At 39.9% G+C, this 25,312-nt stretch overlaps 1 protein-coding gene across 1 annotated transcript in view; it reads left to right on the forward strand.

Moving 5' to 3' along the window:
• Positions 1–359: 359 nt before the first annotated feature.
• Positions 360–25,312, forward strand: part of asic1b (acid-sensing (proton-gated) ion channel 1b) — a 148,392-nt gene continuing 123,439 nt past the window's right edge. Inside the window, exons 1-2 of the mRNA XM_069147942.1 lie at positions 360–1,606; positions 9,519–9,714. Coding sequence (XP_069004043.1) covers positions 1,245–1,606; positions 9,519–9,714 — 558 coding nt within the window. The 5' untranslated portion in view covers positions 360–1,244. The remainder of the gene's footprint in view (positions 1,607–9,518; positions 9,715–25,312) is intronic.

Genomic DNA, 25,312 nt, shown 5'->3' on the forward strand with positions numbered 1-25,312 from the left:
CTCAGCTCAGAGGGCTGCCCGGAAGTGAGTAAACTGACGCCAGCAAAGGTAATGGCACCTTTTTGAGTCATTACTTTATTTTCAATACTAAATTGTAGGTTCAGTCAACGAGCTCGCTTCGGGTAAAGTGTGGTTTAGGCATTGTTGGGAGTGCCGCCGACGTTGGACTTCGTCACCCGGTGTAAAACACTTGCCGTCCTATCCTTGCTCTCTCCTGTTTGGGGCGAATTTAATTCATCCAGGCGAACCGCTGCCGCCTCTGAGGTGGTTTTCCCTGAATTCATAACGCTGACATTCTCGGGCGGGAGTTCCTTTTTTTTTTTTTTTTTTTTTTTTTGCGAAAGATACAGATTTGTTTCCCAGAACAATCTTTTTCATGGATACACCAGCGGGAATCCAAATATAACCGGAGTAATTATCCCTGCATTGTTGTGAAGGCAGTTCGGAGGAGGGAATGGATGCGAGCGAGCGAGCAGAGGCGCACCGAGGCAGCTATCAGACAGACCCAGGTCCTCTGTGATGCAGCTGCTTATCCTCCTGGCTGTGGAAAACCCAGGACGCCCCGACGACTGCATTTGAAACAAATTACAGGCGAGAAATCGACAGCTATTTGCTATTCTGCACGTGTTGGGATCGCATATGAAGAGCTGGGAAAGCCATGTAGCCAGCCTACTCTCTGCCTTACACAGAGATTACACCGCCGCTTTGATTTCCTTGGCTCCGTCGCTGAGGTTTGTTTTTCTCCCTTTTCAGTCGTGATCAGTTTTTCTTTGCAGACCTGTCCAGTGTTTCTCCTTTTTTCTTTTTTTTTTTTTTTGATCGTGGAAGCCAAATATCAACTCGGTGATATCACAGAAGTGTGTGAGGACCGGACAGCGCTGGCATCTATCCATGCGCGCTCCACACCGGGATTTTTTTTATTATGGAACTGTGACCCTAACCGAGGCAGTATTACAACGCATGCTTCCCCCCCCCCCCATCTATACTTTTTCCAAGTGTATCCATGTAAAGACTGCGTGTTTTGAGGATATTTTGGTGAGAATGCTTTGAATGTCAAGCTATTTTGCCGGCTGTCAGTGACGCAACATCTCACAGACTGCATGAGAAATACATGCGTAGAAGGGCGTGAACTTGCAAACACTAACCTCCTCCTCATTACTAAAGCATCTACTTATCTGTCGAGCCAGTTTGCTCCTTTTGCAACCTCACAGCCTTCATTCATCTAAAGTCATCCCGGAGACATAATGGATCTCAAAGCGGACTCGGAGGACATGGACTTCAAGCAGCCGGCTCCCATTGAAGTTTTCGCCACCAGGTCCACGCTGCATGGCATCTCGCACATGTTCACTTACGAGCGGATGTGTATCAAGCGTAGCTTGTGGATTTTGTTTTTCATGGCCTCAGTGGGTGTGCTGGTGATGGTATGCGTGGACCGGGTGCAGTTCTACTTCGAGTACCCCCATATCACCAAGCTGGATGAGGTGGCGGCTCCGATGATTGTATTCCCCGCGGTCACCTTCTGCAACCTCAACTCCTTCCGCTTCAGCCGGGTGACACGCAACGACCTGTACCACGCTGGCGAGCTCCTTGCCTTGCTCAACGGCAGGTGTGTGCGTGTCTGATACAAGTGTCTGATTGCCGTGTGTGTGTGGGGTGGGGGGGTGGGGGTGTGTGTGTTTGTTTAGGGCTTCCCAGCATACAGTAGGTTTACCTGTTGTTGCTTTAATAGTAGAATAAACCCCTCCACATCTACAGTATAATTTTTTTTTTCGATATCATGAAGGTTAAAACACACCAGTATTCAACACACAGACTCCCGACCAGCCACACTAGCTGCTTGTATGATAAGGTTTTTGCCTCAGGGAATCCCATCTGTGTAGCTTTAGTATTTGTTGATTCAGGATTCGATTGTGTCCACTGCACAGTCTGCATAATGTGAGATAACAGTTAAACGATTGAAACGCTGCGCTTTTAATTTGGTTACATTCCGCTGCAGTTATCATGAATATGAACAATTTTCTATTCCAATAAAATTAACTGAGAACCATTAAATCACTAAATCCCCGAACCCACTGACTAAATTGCAATACTCGCTCTTTAACAATGTTCTCCAGGGAAGCAGTGTTCAGACTTTAGGCCCAGCATCAGCAGTTTATGAGCTACAAGCGAACTTTGAACTTTATAGGAAAATGTCCTTTTGGTGTTGAAGCCTGCAGCTGAGTGGAATGCACACTGAGGTTTACTCTGATGTCTGAGTAGTCCCATGTGAAAACTTGTGTGACATGGAAGTGCAAATCAGTGTTTTAACAGCCATGTCGGCGATTGTTGCTGTTATGGTGCTGGGAGATGTGCGAACATGGAAGAAGCAGAAAAAGCCTTTTAAGGCTCTCAGAATATGAACTTGGACTGCCCTCAACCTGAGGTAAATGAGGAAGAAAGAGGATCATAGATGAAAGTTGTTTTTTCTTAAGTGGGGGAAAATGACAAGTAAGAGTTGGCCATTTCTTAATGTAGTAACACTACAATTCATGTAAGCTGAAATCTACACTGCACGTGAGCTGCTATATGTATGTAACCCTATGCGACAACATGAAATATAATCCTACCATTAGTCTGTTAAAATATGTTGATACAGTGATAAAAATAAAATGAGGAGGAACACAGTTTAACCCAGATCATCAGAGTCCCCCAGGTAACAGATAATAGATGAGCTGTTTCCAAATGCTTAATAGAAGATGATGAAGAAGAACATACTGCTGGTGCAATTTCGTGCTTCGTCATTTTACAGTTCATGTGATGCAAATATCCAAATATTGGATAAGTAGACGAGCAGATTTTTAAATCCCATGCTGTGTGGTGAGACATATGTGCGATTCACAACTGCCATCCTCTCCCTTTACACTTGTTGCTTTCTGCTGTGCTTTGATCACTTAGTCTTTTGGCAGCCATGACAAGCTCACTGTTTCATCTTGAAACTTCTGTCTGAATTTCAGCACTTTTTCTTTTCTGTGCCACCCAGCTGTATTGGCTGAATAGATTTACTGGTATAATACAGAAGAAAATACTCCACTCTGTATTCACAACTGGAGCAGTAAGTTTCTCACACATGCACATAAACATGGACACGGCTTGCCGCACTTATGCAAAAGTAAAAGATGTACAACATACAAACACATCTAATACCATCTTGGACGCATGATTCAATTTATTTTTAGCGTATTGATCCACACAGCTCTGCAGCCCGAGGCACAGAGAACATGCCAGAATGACATGAATCCAAATCCCCGTTTTCATACTGAATGTCATTTGTCTATGACCCTCATACATGCATCCATATTGCAGGTGATAGCCTTACAGGAAAGCAATAGGTTCCATTGCTTTGCGCTGTAGTTCGAGTGCTGTGTATGATATAGATTTCAACTAGTGCGCCTACAGCTTGTGTGGATTTATTTTTCTGTTTTTCCTGTCAGCTTTCGTGGCAAACCATTGAAATATCAACATACGTTTCCACCGATTTTTAGTGCAGATTCAGCCAGATTTCCCGGAAGAAGTACAATGCACCCTAAAAAAATACAAAAACAGACTACAAGATAAAAATAAAAAAGCAAAGCAAAGGCACTTGCTCCGAGTGACTTTGGAGCAAGCTGACTTTAGATGGAGGGAGGGGACTACAAGCAGAGGCAATTAACTTGTGTCTCGTAAGCTGTGTGATGAACAAGTCTTTATCCCCGTGTAATTAGTGCTGTTTGTTAAGCTACAGAGTTGTCCCACTGATTAACGCTCTCATCTCTCTCTGTTTCTTGCCCTCTCTGTTCATTTGGCCTTGAGGGGCGCGTCCCTTTACTTTTTTACGCTCAAAGGTTGGTAAAGTTTGTGGCATTTTCTGAACAGATAACAAGGCCAGTTTAAAGTCGTAGAAAAAGTAATGAGGACCGTGGAGGGAAAAATAAATTGGGGAGATCTGGACTCCAACTTGTAGATAGCATTTCAGATTTGAAACTATATTGATTTCGTAGAAAAGACTTCAGTGATAAGTTTCTTGATATAACGGGACAGGCTGTGGGTTTGGAAAGAAACTAGTCGAAAACAAACAGAGTGCCGTGTGGCTGTCTGTGTCAATCACTGTCTCAGGAGGAGGCAGCAGGCAATATCTATCCTTGCAGTGATGCCAAACTGTCTTCGACAAAAGGTTTATAGCCGAGCTACTGGAGATATTACCTTAACTTACTCCACTCCAGCAGTTTCTTTACAGAAAGAAAAAAAAAAAAGATCAATCACATTCTCATTGTATTTGTGCAAGTTGTAGTCACACTTGGTAGTGCAGAACATTCCTAGTAAATTTCTCAGTTTTATTTTTACTATGTCGCAAAGGAAATTATATAATTAACAAAAGAAAGGTCATTTTGGAATAGGTGTTGATAGTGTGGCGTACGCTGCCAAGAAGTGTTAGATCAGCTCGTGAAAGTCAGAGAAGCAAGTCTTCTGCTTACACAGGTCTGAAGCATGTTCCCTGAGCTTGCAAACATGCTCTTAATTCACATAAGCTATGGTCAAAATGTCACAAAATGTGATGCTCGATAACTTTTGACTGCATTATCTGCCTCAGCAAGATCACGTAAAAAAGTGCTGGGTTGAGGACACGGGGAGCCAGACCATCATGTGGAAAATAAATGCACAGAGGGTTGCTTCGAAAGCTGATTTTTTTTAAATGTTGGTTCATTTTTAATTATGACATGTTGTGATTGTGTACCAGAGAGAAAATGACCACTGGAGAGATGAAAAATATCAGGATCGACATCAAATGTGATTCCTTTGGCATATGTTGCATGTCCTGTATTTTGTATCTTTGGTTTGTTTGTGTACTTGCGCATCAGTATAATGGATATTCGTTAGAGTTTGCTTTAACTCAGTGGTCCTTGCTTGCATTTCTATAATCTTGTTCGAAGCAGCATAATTACTGTGTCAAAGGTGCATCATCATTAAGATGTGATGATCCAAACTCAGCTTGCAGGAATTATTGCAGTTATTAATTTTCAAAGACACAGCACAAACAATTCAATCCTTGTTAGTGGTAGTTTAATTAGCGCTAATTGGATAATTACCTGAGATTATATCAAGATGTGTTCTTTGTTATGTCAGACAGTCTGAGGGATTAACAGCAACGTAATGAAGCAGTAGTGTGTTTTTTTTTTCCTGAGAGAGGGAGGGAATAGTATTTTGTGACCGTGGTCTCACTGTCAAGGTTCACTCTGAAAGTCAGTGGCTGCTTGTATTTACTCACTGTTGTCATGAGGTGGCAAAGCGTTGCAGATGCTACTTCAGTCGTTTTAGTCCCCAAAAGAAAATGAAAGTGCTTGTGGCCCATAATCCAATTTAGTCCCCCATCCCCACCCATACGAACTGAGTTTTCAGTGATTGCTTTAGGGAGCAGTGGCAGGGCAATATTAAAAATCTGCCCATATTATTGTGATTGTATGCACTTCAACTAAAGCCTCCTGACTCGGGGATGTGAGCACGGCTTCTTAAGTGTTCTCCTGGCAGCTTTGTGTTGCTTATAAGACAGTGGCTCAGGATACAATTAAATTAAATTCAGAATATACCACAACAGGCTGTATCTTCTTCTTGGAATAAAGCGTGACAGCAAGTGATGTAGTCCCTCTGTGGATGAGAGTATTGAATTGATTTTGATTTGTGATGGTTTTTTTTTGAGGGTCTTACTTTGTCAGTGAGTGACTGGACTGCTGAATTTGACCTGTCTTTTCCAGGGCCTCAGATTAGCTTTTTCCAAACATTATCATTCCTGTTAACGGTTAATGGCATACGAGTTGCACTTAACTCACCCAATCGGGAATTGCATGTCTTGATGTAGCCAGCGCATTTGAATTGATGCTGGTGAAGGTTTTGTGTCTTGAATGTAGCACTCGTTGACAATATGAAAACAATGTCATTAAGCACGCTGGTAACATAATTCTGTAAACTAGCTTTAACCGGAGGGGATAACTAAGTTCTGATCATCATTTTTAACTTTGCACACATTTTTATTTTACAGTGGCTTAACTCTCCAAAATCTTAAACAAGCTGTTTCTCTGAAACTCCAAGCTTTTCAGACAACCTATCATTATGTGGCAAACCAAGTTACAACCTTTTTTATTCATAAATTGAAATTCACTGATTAAACCATGCAACTGCCTCAGAAAGGCAAGGTAACAACAACATAAGAATTCAAAATAAAAGACATTAATTAGAGCACTCACCAAAATCCTTCAAAATCAGCAGGGAAGAGGGCTGAAGAAACAGCTTTTTGCAACTTGCAGTTCACTCAAGCGTTGTTATTTGCCTCTCAATTGTGTTTTTTTTTCCCTCTGTAGCCATTTAAAAATTCCACTCATGCTGATTGTCAAAATCATCAGCTGTGCAGTCCAAATCCAAATGCGTAGAGCTAACATTAGCATTATGCTATGTCAGACCTGATGTCACATCACTGTACGTGGCAAGGAAAAACACATTTTATTTCTAAAATATTTTTATGATTACAAACACATTCACGCATCATTGATCTGTGATGTGTAAAATAAGTGTTGTCTGTAAGAAAATTAAAATAAGTGCATTTTTTAAATTTTTTTTTAACTTGCACCAGTTGTAGTGCAATGACTAGGCTTTTCATCAAGGCTGTTGCGTACTGCCAGCCTCGTGTACCACAGTTTGGGCATCACTGTTTGAACGTATCGGTGGGTTATTTACTGCAGAATCCAATCTTTTTAAAGCATTTTGGACTGCTTTCCATTTTTACTGAAAATGGAGCAATACTCGCAACTTGATCAGTCAAGTATTTGAAAATATTCGCATCTAAATAACTTTTCCTTGGATAAAATGCTTCAAGCACTGTGTATTCCGAAAGGATAAAGGTCATTTGCGATAAAAGTTTTTTGTGTTAATGGGAGCTTTCGTTGAGCTGTATTCAGATCCGCTATCACTGTCACCTAAATCCCACCCGTCTCCCTTGGTAACGAACTGCTTTAAAAACAATACAAGGTAACAAACCAGCTAAATCACGCAGTGCTCGATTTGTTCATACATTCAGACAACTGCACAGCTTTTAACCCTTCATAACCTCAATTTACCTTAAAATACTTGCCTGAATAGCCACATGTATTTAGAACAAAGAAGCAGCTAATGAGTAAAGTAATCATTCTAACTATCTTGTCTTTAGCTACGGCTGCTTATGCAAATTCTAACATTATATAAAACAAAGACAGACTGTTGAATTTGATGATGGTGTTGGGTGGCATTTAATTCAACTCTTGTGCAGAACAATAGCTTCAGTGTTCCCCGTCACAGCACTGTTGACTCCATTCAACAGGAAGCATGACAGATTCCTTTCTCTCTTCAGTGTTATGAGCACAGGTGAGAGAAACAGCCCTCATTTCAAATTACAGCATACACCGTCCCACATTGTGAACATTTTATTTCATTCAGTTTGTTGCCGGTAAACAACATGGTGCAGTGGAACATATTACATTTCTTGTAATTTGGTTGGGACCTGATTTGAAAATACATCACCGGTTGAATATTAAGGCAGTGCTCACAAAAGAAATAATGTAATATTTCATTTTTTATTCATGGATCAGCTTACATTAGTCACATCATCAAGGGACAAAATCTTGTTCATGAGCACAGACCTTGACCTTGTGGAATTAAAAAAAAATCCATTAAGTTTTACCACCAATTATGTTTTGAAATAGTGCCCATATCCATGAAAAATAACTCCGCTGTCAGTGTCCACAAAGTCACTCACCGATTTATTGTCAGAGGAGAAGGGTATGCCTTTGTCTTTTTCTGCCTCTGGTTTTCACTTTTAATTTTGGTATCTCCACCCAGGAGAGAAGGTGTCCAAAATGATTACAGTAACACAATACATGAACCCTATTATACAATGACTGCTGCTCTCACACATTACGCATGGATCCAGGACTTGAATTAAAAACGTTTCCTTACCTTTTTGCACTACTTTAATTTGAAAGAAATGGAAGGAACAACGACTTTACTGCTCAGTTAATTTCAAAAAACCATTATACACTCTTTTACTGTGCTCATTCTTTGTGTCCTAAAAAAATTATTCTCACAAGTGTCTGTCAGTCGTGCTTAATCTTAGCACTGCATAATTTCAATGCTTGCACCACTGAAACGCCATCACTCAGAAGAGGTCATCACCAGGGCGTTTTTTCTCCACGCAGGGCCTTAACTGTTTAATTGAGGTTAATTTGTATCTGTGAATGACTGCGAACAGGTGCTGAAGGTTGATGGTCGTTGTCAAGCCGGGGCATATTATAAATTGCTTCCCGAGTGTTTTCTGTCTGTGTGTTTCAGCTTGTTGTGTGTCGATACACACAAATCAATCATACTTTGTCATGTGTTTTATGTGTTTGCTGGAAGGAGAGAGACCGAACAAGAAAAAGTCCGAATGTATGCTTACCTACAGGATACAACTGATCCGTTTTCCACTTCAAAACATTGCAACAGATGCTACATGAAGTGTTTGGCTTCGATTTACTGCGAAATAGTCTATATTAATAAAGTGTATAAAATCTAAAAAAAAAAAAAAAAAAAAAAAAAAAAAAAAAAAAAAAAAAAAGCACTTTTCCAAAGTGTGCAGAGCCTGAATACATCATTACGGACATTGTTTTGCTTTGTGTGAACGCTCTGCCACAACAGTTAACCCTAATTATTTGGCAGACTCATGGACATGATTGTGTGAGAAGAATTACTACCATTCTACAAATAATGAGCTATTTTTTCCCACTCTGTGCCACCCATAGCAAGCTAGGCTGCTAGTTTCAGACCACATATGATATTATGAAATATTGTGAGAGCTTTCCAAGTGCAGGTGTGGAAGATCTGGCATACACATATATACCTTTGGCTCAGTTTGAGGGCGAATATGCTCTTTTTGCTGCATGCGTTTTAATATTTTACATGTTAATACCCGCTGTCCTGCCAAAACAGCTTGTGTGCCTGCCAAACTCTTTAAATGCACATTTTGAAGTGGAAGGGAGGCACAGCTAAAGTTGTGTCTTGCTTCTCTCACAACCCTCGCTGTGTGGAGTAACCTGGAGGGGAATTCCTTGAAATTATGTCTGTCATTTACTTTTTCATGGGTAGCAAAATGTTTTGTACAAGATGAAAAATAAAATAGACTAATGAGATTAGGATCCATCAACATTGATTTTACTGTTTTATTTCATTCTGGTGTAAGCCATTTCAAAAACTTTTCTTGTGATTTATACAGCAAAAGAATTTATAAAAACATTTGCATATTTTTTAAGATTGTAGACATTTATCTCTGTGGAAAAAAAAACAACAACTTCATGTTGTACAAAACAAAACATTGTCATGTAACCATAGAATTACAATTACGTTGGATTTTTTTCCAAAACGAAATAGGCAAGTGCATGTGTGTGTATATATGAGTGTGCTTGTTTTGTTTCCACATGAACTAAGTCCAGAATTTTGCTGTTCAGGTATGAGATCCGGGACCCACACATGGTGGAGGAAAATGTCCTGCAGATCCTGAAGGAGAGGGCGGACTTCGACAGCTATAAGCCTCGCCCTTTCAACATGCGTGAATTCTATGACCGAACGGGTCACGACATCAAGGACATGCTGCTTGCCTGCTCCTACAGAGGCGTGGAGTGCAGCGCTGAAGACTTCAAAGTGGTGAGTCAAGCGTGTCAATAGTTATATGTCCTCTACAGGGCCAGCTAAGGCCTGCCAAGACAAGGGTCATCTTGGCATGTTTGTAATGCAAGGTCACCATTAACATAGCTTATTCTAACATCTGTAATAAACAGTTTGCTTTTGGGAAATGGCATTGCAGAACTGTAAAGACAGATTTTTTTACTCAGTTTAATCTATGGGGCTCCATCAGTTCAAATCCCTCTGTCTCCCCTGAGGACTGGACAGAGAACCATTGTGTACACTGTGACTTACACTGGCAGTGGGCCGCTGAGTGTGGTGATTCTGACCAGTCTGCTGCAGGGCCCTGCACACTGGCCTTATTTGGATAGTTTACACTGTTACACAGGTTGAGCATCACTCACAAAAGCTCTCTGTATTTTGCTGAGCCCTGTGTCAGTTCTTTATGAGTAGGACGTTAAAGAAATCTGTCACTGTGGGATATTTCCTGAGTGTTTGTTTTTCTCATCTATTGAATGCTTTCTGATTTCCAGTTATTACCTGAAGCCTGTGTGACCTTTATATCTGCTGTGAAGTGTATAGATCCCTTAGATACAGCTGCAGTGCAAATCACTAAACTTGACCTTGTCCAGATTGTTTGCAGCTACTGTACGTTTATTGCCATGTCATGATAACGGAATGCACGATGGTGATGCTGCCTGTGTGTCGGTCCTTATTCTGTGGACAGTACACTGAATTATTTGGGATGTAACGGGTGTTTTGCTGAAACGAAGACATTTTGAGATACGATTATTACTTTTTGACTGGTTGCACAAAGAAAGAATCGTGGAAAGGAGCTTTTAATTTTTGTTTGTTTTCTTCATGATTCTGAACTTTGTGGCCTGTGGTTTGGCACGAAGCAGGTAGCATCCAGTAAATGAGCTTGCTGGCTGGCAGCGGCAATTGACTGCTGCTGGAAATGGGATTTATAAGTGCATTGACTCACAACCATATATTAAATGCGTTTGTAATACATTATAGTGCAAGAGCTGCTGAGTTGGTTGATATTTCTTTGTGTGTTTGCAATTATTTATGACCACTTTCACATTACATGTAGCCACCTGATTCATATGAATATTTTTTTTTCCCAGTTCAGTTTAATGTGAAAAAAAAACACCCTCTTTCCCTAATGTTTCTTGTTTTGTTTTTTTAATGCCTGAGGAACTAAGGCAGCTGTGACTGTAAATGAAAGAAGCAAATCTCAAATGATATCATGAAAATTTCAGCAAAGTAAAGGCCTCAACTAATTTTAGCATTTCCGTGAAAATATTAATTCACATAGACTTAGAACGCCAAAAGCTTTTAAACTGACAGAAGGCAAGTTGGAGTGACAGGTGCAAAAACAGATACCACAATAAGACACATAAAAAGAAAAATTGTCACAACAAAAATGTTGCACATTGCAACCAGTTTCAGCCTGTTGCGGGAGTGGGCGCTAAACGGAACAGCCCTCCAACAGATGCTCATGCCAGAGCAGTTGGTGAGTGATGATGACTTTTTACTGATAAGGTTGATACCTCTTGAGAATCCCCTGTTAATTGCAAGCGAATACACAAATTAGTATAAGAGTCCAGGCCCTGCCCCTTCTTAATTTGCTAAAAAGATCAAAACAACACATTTGCACTTTAGATGACAGGCAAACTGCTCTTCCAGGACATTGCATTAGTTTGATAAAAAAAGCAGGCATCTCCGTAAAGATTGTGTCTGAAAGTTGGCACAAAAAAGCTTTGTAAATTCAGCTCATACTGTGTCATTCAGTGGGTCTTTAAGGTAGAATATCTCGTGTCCTGTGTGCTTTTCCCCCATAGACCATAAAACTATGCACAGCAGTCTGCTACAACATGGCCCACATGGTGCGGCTCCTCTAATGTGCTGATGTGTCCACATTTACTGTCGTTAGTTGTGCTTATGGCAGATGGTGCTTCACAGTGCTCTACTGTATTAGTACAGTAGTGAACCTGGTTGGAACAGCTCAGCAGAGAGTTCTAATGGTGTGGAAAGAATCCTCATTGCGATAGAAAAGGGAGAAAAGAAAAAAAAAAAAGGCTATGATAACCACTTGCACCAGCCTGTGACTCCAAACCCCAGAGCATGGAAGCAGTAAAACTGTGATTAACACTGTCGGCAGCTTCTGCTTGTTTACCCCCAGCATCAGCGGCGTGCCTTGCTCGCTGCTCCCTGGTTGTGGAAGATAGCCAAAAAACAACGGTCTCCGCTACATATGACATCCGGGAGTCCAGTTGCATCACATCACTTTGTCAGTTCGTCAGATAAAAGATGGGAAATAATACAGTCAGACTGAGGCAACGATAACACTTAATGCATGTTGTCTCCAGTGAGATTGTGAGAATCAGCAGAGTGCAATACTACCTAATCTTGTGATAGATGAATCGACTTGGGCAAGTCACAGCTTGTACTGTGTCTAGATTGATTTATCTTTTTCTTGGGGTTCATTTTCAGGAGGTGAGTTGTCCATTATCAGAAGTACAGCATCCTTGTCTGAAGCCAGTGTCGTTAATTAGTGCTCACTATTGCCAAAACCCAGCGGGGTACAATGCCTTATAACCAATTTTCAGTCATCACTGCTGGAAATACTACAAATTAGTAACTCCCTCTATCTCTGACCTTCTAAATTCCACTCATTTTTGTTCCGGCTACATCTTTGTCCTTGAAAAGACATCTGCTGAAATGCAGAAGGTCGTGCTTGTGTATTTTAGCTCATCTAATATTAAAGAACAGCAGGAAACAAAAATTACCCTTACTTATTTTAAATAGATGGCCTATAGCTTCTGAATCATAACTGCAAAAAAAAAAAGTCAGTGACATACAAAGACCATGATTTCATTATTTCTGTTCTTATTTTTAATTAAAGAGACACATACATAGGCACATGGAGTAACCTTGAATGTAAAGCCCAACAGATAATATATAATTAGTTGTCCAATTTAATTGGCTGATATTGACCTGTTATGGATGTTGTTTAACAGAATATTTCTTGTTTCAGTGCACAGATGTCAGTGTGGAAAATATCCTTCCTCCATTACATATCTCCGTCATAACGGTTAAAAGGGTTTGATAACCACATTTGAGAAATCATTGCAGAATAAATCAAAAGAATCCTCACTGATATATCAACATCATAATTTTTATCCCTTATATTGGTATTGGCATCAGCTCTAAAAATTCACTATCGGGTGGGTTCTACATGAATGTAAAAGAGTATAAGTATGTCTTACTGCATCCCTATGGAACCCTCTGCAGATACGATGTTGATAGTTGATTGATGTCACACCCTCAAAGTCCATAACATAATGGTCAAGTGCTGCAGAGAGGGACAAAGACAGGAAACAGCATCCTCCACAGCAGGAGCGCATACAAAAAAAAGTACTATCGGTAGACACACTGGTTTGTGCTCATTTAACCTCTTGGATGCTGCTGAGCTGCACTGTATCTCCCTTTTCCAGCTGCCCATTTGTGTGACCAAACACAATGAAGGACGGCTTAACAGGTCTCTTCTTTCCACTCTTATATTTGTGTTAAAAACAAAATGTCCGTCTCTATCCAAATGTAGAGAAGGAAAGAAAATGTTGGAGTTTGTCTTGGAATACAGACATTATTTCTAGTGGTATTAATCAAATGTTTTCTCCTTAGAATTATACAAGTTTTCTCCGTGTCCAGTAGCCAGTTCATTTGTTGTGTGTGCAAACTCTAGTACAACACTTCCTTCAGTATTTTGTTTCACCCATTCTGCTATGTTACTCAGTATGTAGAGTTGCTATAGTTGATAAAAGAAAGTAGCAACCTTTGGACATTTGAGGATGACCTCTGCTCTGATTATTAGTTTTTGAAGTCGAAGTGCAGTTTTAGTAATTTACGTAATTTAACCTGAAAGAACTGAAAACTGAGAAAACACACCTCACTCTTAAAACATTTTGAAAGTATTACATGCCTTGGCACTGACCTATTTACCCTTCAACTCTTTATATAAACTTTAACAGAACTGTTGTTGATGTTTTCCTTTCTTTTAGATAAGTTAACAATTTTGATTATTTGTTTGGTTATACATGGCTGGTAAACCACCAGATATGGATTTTTTTTTTTAAGGCACCCTCAGTTCAAATTACTGACATATTAGACAACATTTCTTAGTCATCTCTCGGTAGCATCAGTGCATTAATTCTCCTCCCTTTTGTGTAACTCAGACACTTGCGTAATTGCCATGATCGTTCTATTGAGTTATTAGCTCCATTTCAGCTGTCCATTGACCCTTAGAATCCACCTTTGGTGGTACAGGGAAGTGTCACTAATGAGATTTAATCAATAGAGGAAACCTTTTGGAGACACCTGCCCATGGATCACATTTCTCAAACAGCAGTGTCAAGGATTTTGAAATCTTTCATAAATATAATTTGCGCTTTACATTTATCAGTTACAATAATTGTTGGTCGCTGCAATCATTCCTCCTCTCAATCATTACAAAGTGCTCTTTTAGACGAGTCAGAGAAGAGGATGCTTTCTTTCTTTTTTACTCTGAAATTACATTGTTTGTGGTACCAAGACTATATTTCATTGCTGACCAATGATGGAAAGAAACTGCCTAGTCGTCCATAGGCTTTGGCTGGAGCCAGCTCGAGGCATCTGATTTCTTAGCTTAATTACTGATGTAATCTAATTTAATTATATTAGCTGTTAAATCTTATTACTGTTGAGGCTGAGAGTCTTTTGAGGTAACTGTCATTTGTGATACCAGAATTTCAAACATGCCGTAATCTCCAATTCCTCATCAACTGTTTTTGACAGACATCACCTTTGTCCCACCTTTTTTTTTTTATTCATTGCCATTCCACTCTCATCCATCAGCTCAAAACCGATGATTCTGCTGTTCTTTTTGGCTGGACAATTCCCACCACTTTCCCTCTTGAGGATAAATCAATCAATTTGCTATTACTGTAGAACTCAAAGACATGGATCAATTACGTTGTTGCTGAGTAATGAATTAATTCCTAATGGGGAAAAAAAAACTAACAAGGCCACTGGCTGTCACTGACACCGTCTCCTCTTTTGCTCTCATCAACTGTGAAGTCGTTAGAAATTCTATTGTGAAGTAATAAGGTTTTTTTAATGTGCCAATTTGAAAGATTGGTTCAACCAAACAGATGTTGAATCAGATAGTTGACCCTGAACCCAACAAGAGGGTGTGGCAATATTTTGTGATGCTCTGGTTCTTTGGTCTAACGTGTTGCTACAGATCAGTCAGATATAACCTGGTGTTACCGGACCCAAATCAACTCTGTGAATATATAGATATTGCACCGCTCTGTTGTGAATTGTTTCCAGTTTTTGCGTCCAACTGGGCGTAGAACTGGAGTTGACTGTTGGAGCACACTTTAACCAATCCGCACTACATGCGCCAAAACGCCAACCCACTGCTACAACTACGTTTAGAGAAAAAAAGGTCCGACTTCAGCGTCATTGCACTTAACCACCGACACTGGGCCCTGATTGGTTCATCCTTCACAGGTGTTGAACAAAGGTAATTGCAAACAGGGTTTCAGACTATAATTATAGCAAATAAAACTGAAGCTGTGAGCAATAGTCTGGCAGAGCCAGGCTAAGTCAGATCAGCTCACCTTCGTCACCGCAGAGTTACTCATTTGTTCTTTTTAATTTTCTTTAAATGGAATAGCATATCATATTGGGGTTATTCCGACAAAGATAAATGTTGACACATGACAATGGCTGGCGTGACAGCAACCTGCCTAGACTGAGTAGTTCAAGTTTGCCTTCCCGGCAGGGAAGAAAATAATGATAGTAGGCCTAAATTTCTACGTCTATTTCTATGTCTACTGCTCTCTGCAAACATACAAAGCAATGCACTGTTCACATGACTTCTTTGTCTTTTTAATTAAATAGGAAATACTTTTATTTTTTACAAGGTAGGCTCCTAATATGTGAGGTGCAGGATAGATAAAAGGTGAAAAGAGGAGGGAAACATATTCAGAGCCTGGCGACATCTGAGAATCCATTTATCCCATGAGACCCTGCCACTGCTCCTACCCTTGAAAAACAGATTTTTAATAATAAATTGGGCGAAGGGTACATACGCATTGGAGGAGAGAGTGACAGACAGACAGACAGACAGAAAGAGATGTCGAGAACTTATCCCTTAAAGAATCAATTATAAACAGTTTGGTTGAGATCAGAGACAGCGGATGACTGCGCAGGGCTTTGGCGTAAGATAGGAAGAGAAAGTGGAGGGGGCAGAAATCTCTCCTGAAATAAGAACGTCGGTGTGTGCCAGTGGAGGAGTCTCGGCTTGGCTCTGGGTTGCTGGTGCCGGGCTGCCAATGGGAACAGGAGGAAGGGCGGAAAGAGGTGGGGATTGATAGATACTGAGCAAGACCAGCGAGCGAAGAGCACCGGCTGAATGTGAAGCAGGCTATCCTTGAACTCTCTGTACTGAGGTCCCCCCTGCATGCACAGTCTGTATCTCTCAGCGGATGTTTAGTTCAGATTCTGTGGACATTGGGAGTGATTATTCAGCTGGCACTGACAGGTGGCACACTGCTGCATTAGCCGGCTAATTACGTTCTGGAGTCACATTAGAGGGGTGACTTTTTTCTCCTCTTTTTAGCCCATTTCTATAATCTAGTAATGTTTTACAGGAAATGATTACATTCTGCCTTGACACATTACAGTTGGCAAATTTTATTCTACATTATCACCTTTGAATGAATTCAGATAAAATTACTGAAAGAAAGTGATAAATGGTGTTGGCATTTCGAGTTGATTCAGATAATTACAGGGGCTGATTGATGACTGTGAAAGAATGTGCCGTTTCCTGTGATTGCCATGTAAAGCTGTTGTTTTAACTGTATTATTAAATATAACTCTTGAGAAAGTGTGCGGCAGGCAGGTCAGAAAGATGTTTCTTTATTTCACAAATGACAGGGTACAGCTGTCATCTTGAGCTGCAGCGAAAGAAGTGGTTGGAACTCCACCGGGCCCCATTGGGATGCTGTGTTTTCATCTTATCTGCTATTGTCTTGATTATTTTTTTCTTTTTCTTGTCTCATGAGTACATCACTACCTGAAAAATACCCCATAAACTTCCTTTTGACATCAGTGTTTTCTTATTCAGTGGGGTTTCAGAAAGGAATACTAATGAAATGTTTGTTGTCATCCTGTAACTGATAATAAGAAAAAATGCACACCGCTAAATTGGGGATGGGCATTTCACGCATTTCATTTATGTTTTGAAGGAATTCCACACTGAACTCTTTGACTGCTTCGGTCTTTGTTTCTGCTGTTTGGACCGTCTCATCTCATCTCTTAGGGACACATGGTTTTACCTGACAGATCTTTGGAGCCTGACAGCAATGTGTTCTTCTTCTCCTGATGCTGTTTGATGGTGGCTAGCTGACAGCTTTTGGGTACATTACCGCCACCTTCTGACGGGAGTAACGCATTACAACCAGGCGCCGGTAGAAACGGGAAATAAGGAAGAACGATAGTCACATATAAAATTTGATTTTTTTTTTTTTTTTTTTAAAGATTAAAGACAACTATTACAATATTTGAATATATTCCGATGTCAAATATTTAAATATTTTCTAATCTGATTTTATTATTAATACACTGATGCGTTTAAGCAAGGGGGGCATGGTGGTACAGTGCTGAGAACTGTTGCCTCACAGCGAGAATGTTCTGGGTTTCTGTGTGGAGTTTGGATGTTCTCCCGGTGCCTGCATGGGTTTTTTCCGCTGGCAGAAACCGGATGACAATGGATGGATGTGTTTAAGCATGAAAGCAAATATCTACATGAAGCCCGTTGCTGTGCTACATCAGCTGGATTCTTACTCTTTTATTGATGTTAAAGTAATCTTGTGATTAAGCTGCTGTAGAATCAAGTGGTTAGATACTGGACATGAAAAGCCTGTAATAAGTAGGATGGAGGACCACTTCTGATGAAGATACAGTGTTGGACTGAAATAGGCTGCTCTGCAACAGGAGGTTGACTGTCTCTTCAACGTATGGAAAGCAGAAGAATCTTGAGTCAAGATATCTGAGGATGCCGCAAATTATACATGGCATATTTTGGAGTACAAGACCTAATCAATTTACAGGAACCTATTCAGTTACAAGACGCTGTGTATTATGACAGAGAAAAGATGAGATTCAAGGTAATGGTGCAGTCATGCATAAGACCCAGAACAAAGCATTCCTGTACAGTTAAGGCCACTTTGTTGACTACATCTGTGATTTCCTTGCTCAGAGGTGTTATAAAGATCTGGTTTTGATGTGTTTGCAGCACCTGCATTCACAAGTTGTAGCTGCTCCAGTTTGTCAGTCAGTCAGTCAGTCAGCCAACCAAAGTTGTCGATAGAATTAATAATAATAATAATGATGCTTTGGATTTCTTAGAGACCTGTCACTCAGGGCTCACACAACCTCTGTGTGTCCTTGTTATCATCTGTTCGCCCACCAAGGTTTGAAGGCAACAGCTCATCCATTGTTTATTGCATTTGTTTTCAGTATCTGGGTGTAGAGTTTGAGAGTTGCAACCTTGAAAAAAATGAGGCATTGGGAATATTGGCATCTAATTCATCTCTTTACAGCAAAAAGAGATTACAAGAGGAGACCAGAGTCAGGAATTCTCAAGAAATAGGACAAATGTGATTTTAAAATTCCAATGTAATCCATTTAAAGATCTTTGATACCATTTTTCAGAGCAACAGCTCCACTTGAAAAAAATTCTTAAACTAAAAATTTTCAAAATGTGCTTGATTCTGTCAATTTTTTCTTTTGTTTTTCAGTCTTTAATCTTGTAATCTTGTCCAATGCAGGGAAGTGATAATATAAACCCAATATACAGTACTGTGCAAAAGTCTTAGACTAAAAAAATAAAGGTTAGGACACTTTCAAAAATAGTGCCACGAATAGTTTTATTTATCTATCAACTTCATACAAAGTGCAGTAGAAAGAAAGACAAAAACAATGTAAATCACTATTTGCTGCCTGAGTCTTCAAAATTGCAACCGTTCTTCTTGGTACACAGTTTTTCAAGGTACCTGGCAGGTGGGTGTTTCCAAATATCTTAGAGGACTTCAGGGTTCAGTCCGTCTCAGTTGCTTCTGTCTTTTAACGTAATGCCAGACTGACTTGATGATGTTGAGATCAGGAGCCCAGACTCCTTGTTGGTCTTGTTGCTGAAGATAGTTCTCTGTTACTTCGGCTGTGTGTTTGGTGTCTGATGTCGGATGTAGTGAATGAATTTGGGAGCAAATCAGATACCCTTCTGACGCTATTGCAAGATGGAACATAATCTAAACCTGAAGTACCCCCAACTTTAAAAAAAATATGTACTGTATGTACATAATTTAACCTGAAAGTATTTACCTGTTCAGATGTTAAAGATAAACAATGTTAAGTTTTTTTTTTTTTTTTTATTGGATATATGTTATATTAAAAAGTATTTTTTTGTGTTGAACTCTGACACAGTGGGTCTGTAGATTAATACTGTTCAGGACCACAGGGTGGCTGTAGGGTCAAGTTTTCAAATGAAAAACGACTTCCTTAATTAAAAAAAAAGAAAAAAGAATTGTCAGTCAAGGGTGTCCTGAGTGAAGACGCTGCCTCAGTGTCTCAGAGAAGACAGAAGTGTTCAGCTGCTGGATCAAAGATTCACCAGCAAACCTTCACACCTTCCAGCAGTGTTTCAGTATTCAGCCTCAGCCTGCAGGATCCTGAGCAGTGCTCTTTTTCTCACCCTCATGCCTGTCTGAATGTGACTTTTTACTGTTTTTAACAAACAGTATTTTGTAATTGATGAAAAAAATATAGCTACAGTATACATACATTTTTACTTTGTAACCCTGCTGTTGCATCCTTCATTTTACTTTCCTAAGCGTTTTCCTCTCCGCTGAAAACAACTGTCAGTCATTATCTTTTCAAGTCAAGTTGCTTCAGCTCACTCCCTTTATCTCACTATTCCCTTGTGATGGATTTTTTTTTTTTACCAACAGCGGGGGTTGGTAAGAGAATTTAAAAGCATCAGAAATCACTTAAAGATTGCTGAGTGTACAGTTCACACCAACTCTGTTCACTTTGTGCAGGCCGCAAAAAAGGTGCAGCCAGCATATTCATGCAGTCCATCTAATTTATGGCTCTATTCAGTATTAAATATGTGTGTGGGTGTGTGCGAATGTGTGCACACGAAACAGGTCATACTCTGTAAAAGTTCCAAATTAAATATCCATCTTCAAGAGCTTCTGCAACACAGCTTCTGCTGACCTGCAACTCTGTTGGTTAAATTGCCCAAAAGCAAAGTTCATGCTCTTTTTTTTAATTTATCGCTTAAGGCTTTGCAGTTATCTGAAAAGTTGCCAGTTTGTAATTTACAGCAGTTCTTGCTGTTGCTTTACTGATTGTATGTCTATTACTGTACACTATACGCATCTGTGTTTTAATTTGTGTTTGTGTATACGGTGTATTAATACATAATGTTTTCAGGGTTGTATTTGTCATATAGCCAAAGAAAATATGTTTACGTAATGCTGCAACTGTGGCCACTGCAGCATTTCTCTCTTAATATGGGGAAGTAATTTTGTCCTAATGCCAGACTGACAGTTAGAATGAATGTGCCAGGCCGAGGTTACAAATCAATAGACTCGAAGGGACGGCAGAGTAGACCCTGCTAAAATACTGCTGCTGTACCCTTATTCTGTCACTGAGTTTATGTTCCTGCTTACCCATGGAGCAAACGCCTGCGCAGATAAGTACTGACATGATTGTTTATGGAAGAAGCAAGGAAGATTGTATTGGAGTTAGGATGAACAGATACATTGCCTAAACAAAATAGACGGGATACAACGTGTTGCCACTCCTGCAACCTTGGGGTTTGTTTCTTTTCGCTTAATCATAGATGCCGTTTGCCTGTCTTGGTTAATATAAAATTCCAGCAGTAATGGCCTCATTCTCTAGTGACATGTAGTTTGTGATTTTACCACCATGGATATTTGTTGATTGCCAAAAACAGCGTGCTCCATTTTTGTGACCTGGATTAAGCGATTTCCTGACATTTTAGCATATCCAGCATTTTTTTGGGAAGATCTCATTTCATTTCTGTGGCTGTTTAAGGTGATTTTGTTCCTCTGACAGAAAGGCCCAACAAGTGGTGCACCCTCACTCCTGTGTCCTGAAAAAGTTTTTTTTTCCTAATGTGTGGTATTTAAGTGATTGCCCAGATAATGTCACCAAAATGAAAGGTCATAACTTCCAATTTAAAAAGGCCACATTACTTCTCTGGCGCTTGATGTTGATCAGACACTAAGACCAACGATGCATGTTGCTGGATAGAATAGTAACATCTAGAACCAAAGTGATGTGACGTGTCTATCCATCCCCTAAACAGAATACTGCTCTGTTATATGCTTTATTTATGACAGGTGACAGATTTCTCTAAATATTTGTTGACATTTTGAAATCAACAATTAGTAAACAGTTAGTATGGATTGCTGTCTAAATAACTCAAAATTGTTTTAAATCTTATGATTATAAATGTTAGTGGGTGTGTTGGGTTTAGTTGGGTTTTAGCACCACTTGAAGTCTGGAATATTTACTTTTTAATTTCAAAATGCAATTTATTTATTTATGTAAAAAGACCATTCCATTAAACAGCAGTAGAAAGGAGTTATATACACTTCCATTAGTTTTAAATAGATAATTATGTTCCAATTAAATCCACAAAGACCGTAAGTGTGTCATGACTTTTTTTTCCATCTTCATCAAGCCTGATTTATTATTGATCCCCTCTTTAAACCTATTGTGCTCCGGGTGCCCTGTAACCCCCGGACAGGCATAAACAAATACATAGCAATATGATTATGATTCAAACTGTCAGCTAGAAAAGAGAGTCGAAGTCCTCTGGGTTGAACAAATGCTTTTTTGGAGAAGTTTTGGATTCAATAATATGTTAAATCACTTCAAAAACAGATATCTGTCAAGTCCAGGTAAAGGGGGTAAGATAATTTAAATTTACTGGGGAGTTTTTTATTTATTTATCCAATATTCCCTAGATAGTTATCAGCCTGAGGTTTTCCACACCGGCCTGTCCATTGACGTTACTATCAACACGTAGCGTTTGCTTCCGCTGACACAAAAGCCTCCATTTTCTAGTTCAGGGCACTTTGCAGAGTCACAGTTAGAATAATCACTTCGTCCAACAGGCTATAAGAAGGAGGATCTGCTTATTTATTTATTTTTGGATAGTCCGGCTCTTGTCATGTCTGGGTCTCACGGTGTCTTTTCCTTTAGACACAATATGTAGACGGCCCTTTTTCTGGTTCACGGCCAGGTTTGGTCAGGCGAAGCTTCACTTCGTGTGTTGGAGAAATAAAAAGCTTTCACCGAACACACCGTTGTGCATGACTTCATCCTGCAGATTATGTTTAACCGGCAGGACGCTTAAATCAAAGGTTTCTATGTTGAAGTAAATTGAAGGGCAGGTGCTCGTCTTCCCACTTACGTGTGAGGGCGCGTTTGTCCGATCGATGATGATGTCACAAGTCCAAAAAGAAGATTCCAGGCTGTGTTGGGAAGTGAAGTTGTAACCTTGTCGAATTCTGATAATTCTGATTTTAATAAGTCATTTTTCCTTGTGGTCTGTGTGTGTTTTTTTGTTTTGTTTTCACTTTTATTATATTTATTTATCTTGAACTTCAGGGCTCAATTGTTTAATTTAAGATTGAGGAATTTCCACGAACCTTTTAGAAAAAATATGTGTGGCCTATATCAAGATTTGTCGTTCTGCTAATTAACACACGGAAGTAATATTTATGCCATATCGCCCACCCTGAGGGTGCATACGTGAGTAGATCTTAGAGAGGAGCGTGTGAATATACAAAATCTGTGCGCTGATATGCGTGATTACATGTTTGCATGTTCCAAAAGCTCTTGGTGGTCGTGTCACAGGTCACTGCACTCTAACCTGAAGCGCGCCTCAGATTTTCTACAAGAAACAAAACCTCACGCATTTTGCAGGAGTGAAGAGAGCAGCAGTAAACAGCTATTAATATGCACCGTCACAGTCTGGACCGCCATTACAATTACTGCCTGTCTTTCGGTCCAAGTGGATCTGCTTGCCCATTAGTGTCATATATTAAAATGCGGGAAACCAAAACGGCATCATTTTTTGTAGTTAAACAGGTCTTAATGAACCGTTTGGTTAATGGGGCGGTGAGCCATGAGGCAGAGAGGAACAATGGCAAACATGGCAACTGGCAGCAGCTGTTGAGTCCACTTTGTCATCAACCTGCCCTTCCCTGTCTCGGGGAAAAGGCTTCATTTCCTGACACTATTTCTGATATTATTCCATCATCTTTTCTCTTGCATCAATAATGCTTAGGGTGACCATGAAGATAATATGTGTATAACTTTCCTACAAAAAAGTAAAGAACAGCTTAATAATAAGCCCCTAGTACATGATTCGCATCAGAGTTTTCAAATAAATGAATGTATAGAACCACATTGGAGCTCATTGTGTGCTTGTGGCTGTGGTACTTTAAGCCATTAAGAAAAGCAGTGGAACTGAATGAATTAATCATTGACAGTGGTAAAATACATGGTGATGTATGTTAAACATATGTATCCTTCATGGGAACTGATCAATTTACCAGTCAATACGAGTCATTGTCTCAATAGCCATCATTAACTGAGGGAAACAGAGAATCTTTTCACCAAAACTGTTGTGGAATAGAAATCCCAGTACCTGATTCCTATTGGCTTCTCTGTCTTTGTGAACTTTTAGGCAGAGGTGGGGGATTTAAGGAAAGAGAAGAGGGCCAGGAAGTGGAAGACTGGCTCACCAGCTAGCTGGGAAAATGTAGGCAGAGGATATGAATGTGAAACAAGCCAGATTTCTTCAACATCTACCACTTAAGTAGCCTTGAATAAAACACTGAAAACAAAATATTCTCAGTGGTTTAATAAAATTCTGGCAAGCCTGTTCATACAGAAGATTGGACATAGAGGGAAGAGACACGTTGATGAACAAGATGATGAAAAGGTGAAGTGATGGCAGGATGTCATCACCCTCAGACCAATTTCTAATGCTTATTTTTGCCCCGAGTCTGCTCACTGCTGAAATATTTAGTGAATTATATGAATAGACAGATTTTCAAACTCGGGATGAAATAGATTTTTTTTTTTGCCAACATCTCATACAGATATTTTCCAACTCTCCAATTGCTGATATCGCTATTTACTTGCCGTTGAGAATGTCGTCAAGCATCGAGCATTTAGACATAATGGAATCATCACTTCTTTGGTCTGTCATATCAGCAGAAATGTTCATTATGGGCCGATGATGAGATTTCATTTTAGAGACTCTATTGGACGATTCCGATGACGTGCCGATATTATGGTGTATTTCAAATTCCAAATCATAAATATTATCGGTATTTCAGTAGATGTTTGTTATTCAACATTTTTAAAGTTAATACACTTGTGGCCTTTTACAGCAAGATAATTTTGTCATTATAATGTCCTCCATTGCTCTGAGCAGGGCAACGAAGGAAGTTCAGATGCTGCTCTAAATCAATGTCCTCTCCTTGATGTTCAGTCAGTACTTCCAAAATCCCAAAGAACCTTCTTCAACATTTTGTTTACTAGACATCTCCAGACTCTTTCCAGCTGTGACCTCGCACAACATCAGCAACACATTGATACGTATGAATTGATAATACCAGACAAGTGTTAACAATGACATAGCTGCTCTCACACAATTCTCTGTGGGATAGGTAGACATGCAGAGGAGTGAAGCGTTCCGTGTTCATGAAAGATTTAACTCATCTTTACAAAGACTTTACATACGGGGGGTACTCGACTGTGGTCACGTATACCGTGCCGTGATTAAGAGTTGACAACAGCTAAAACCTCCACAATCTTAAACCCACAAGAACTGAGCAGAAGTTTTATTTGATACATCTTCAGGTCGTCGCTGATCTGACTTTGAAGAGAGAGTGTTATGAAAATAGGTAAACGGCGACAGAGATGCATGATACTTCACCTCAGAAGAGATGACGCATCTGCATCCGACAGGACAGCAGGGAGGCCAACGAAAAAGAAAGCAGAAATTCACACGAGAAGCTTCTGTGAAAGGACAGTGACTGAGAATACAGGGTGGGAGAGGATGATTTTAAAAAGGGATGGAGTGGTGCTGTCAAAAGAGAGCAGAGATCTGCAGCCAGAGCCAGATGGATCCATGGTAACTACCACTATTCTCCGCTGTAAGTCAAACAGTGAGCAGCTCTCCCTCATACAAATTTGCACTGATGATACATGTTTTGGAGGAGATGTTTTTGTTCCCACGTAGATTATGTAAACTAATAAAGTTGTTTCTGTTTACTGTTTACTCAGGGAAGAATCATAACTACGATAATAAGGAGGAGTTTTGGGTTGAAGGTTGAATTTGCTACCAGACACCAGTGTTTGTGTCCCATATCCCAGCTATGGATGAGGTTCCATGATAAAGAAGGCATCGTGGTCTTAGTTTGGGTAAATAAAATGATGATCTCAAATC

This window comes from Embiotoca jacksoni, unplaced genomic scaffold, assembly GCF_022577435.1.
Source record: "Embiotoca jacksoni isolate LCO1_2020_lvr unplaced genomic scaffold, fEmbJac1.0.p SCAF_1, whole genome shotgun sequence".
Taxonomy (NCBI): Eukaryota; Metazoa; Chordata; class Actinopteri; family Embiotocidae; genus Embiotoca; species Embiotoca jacksoni.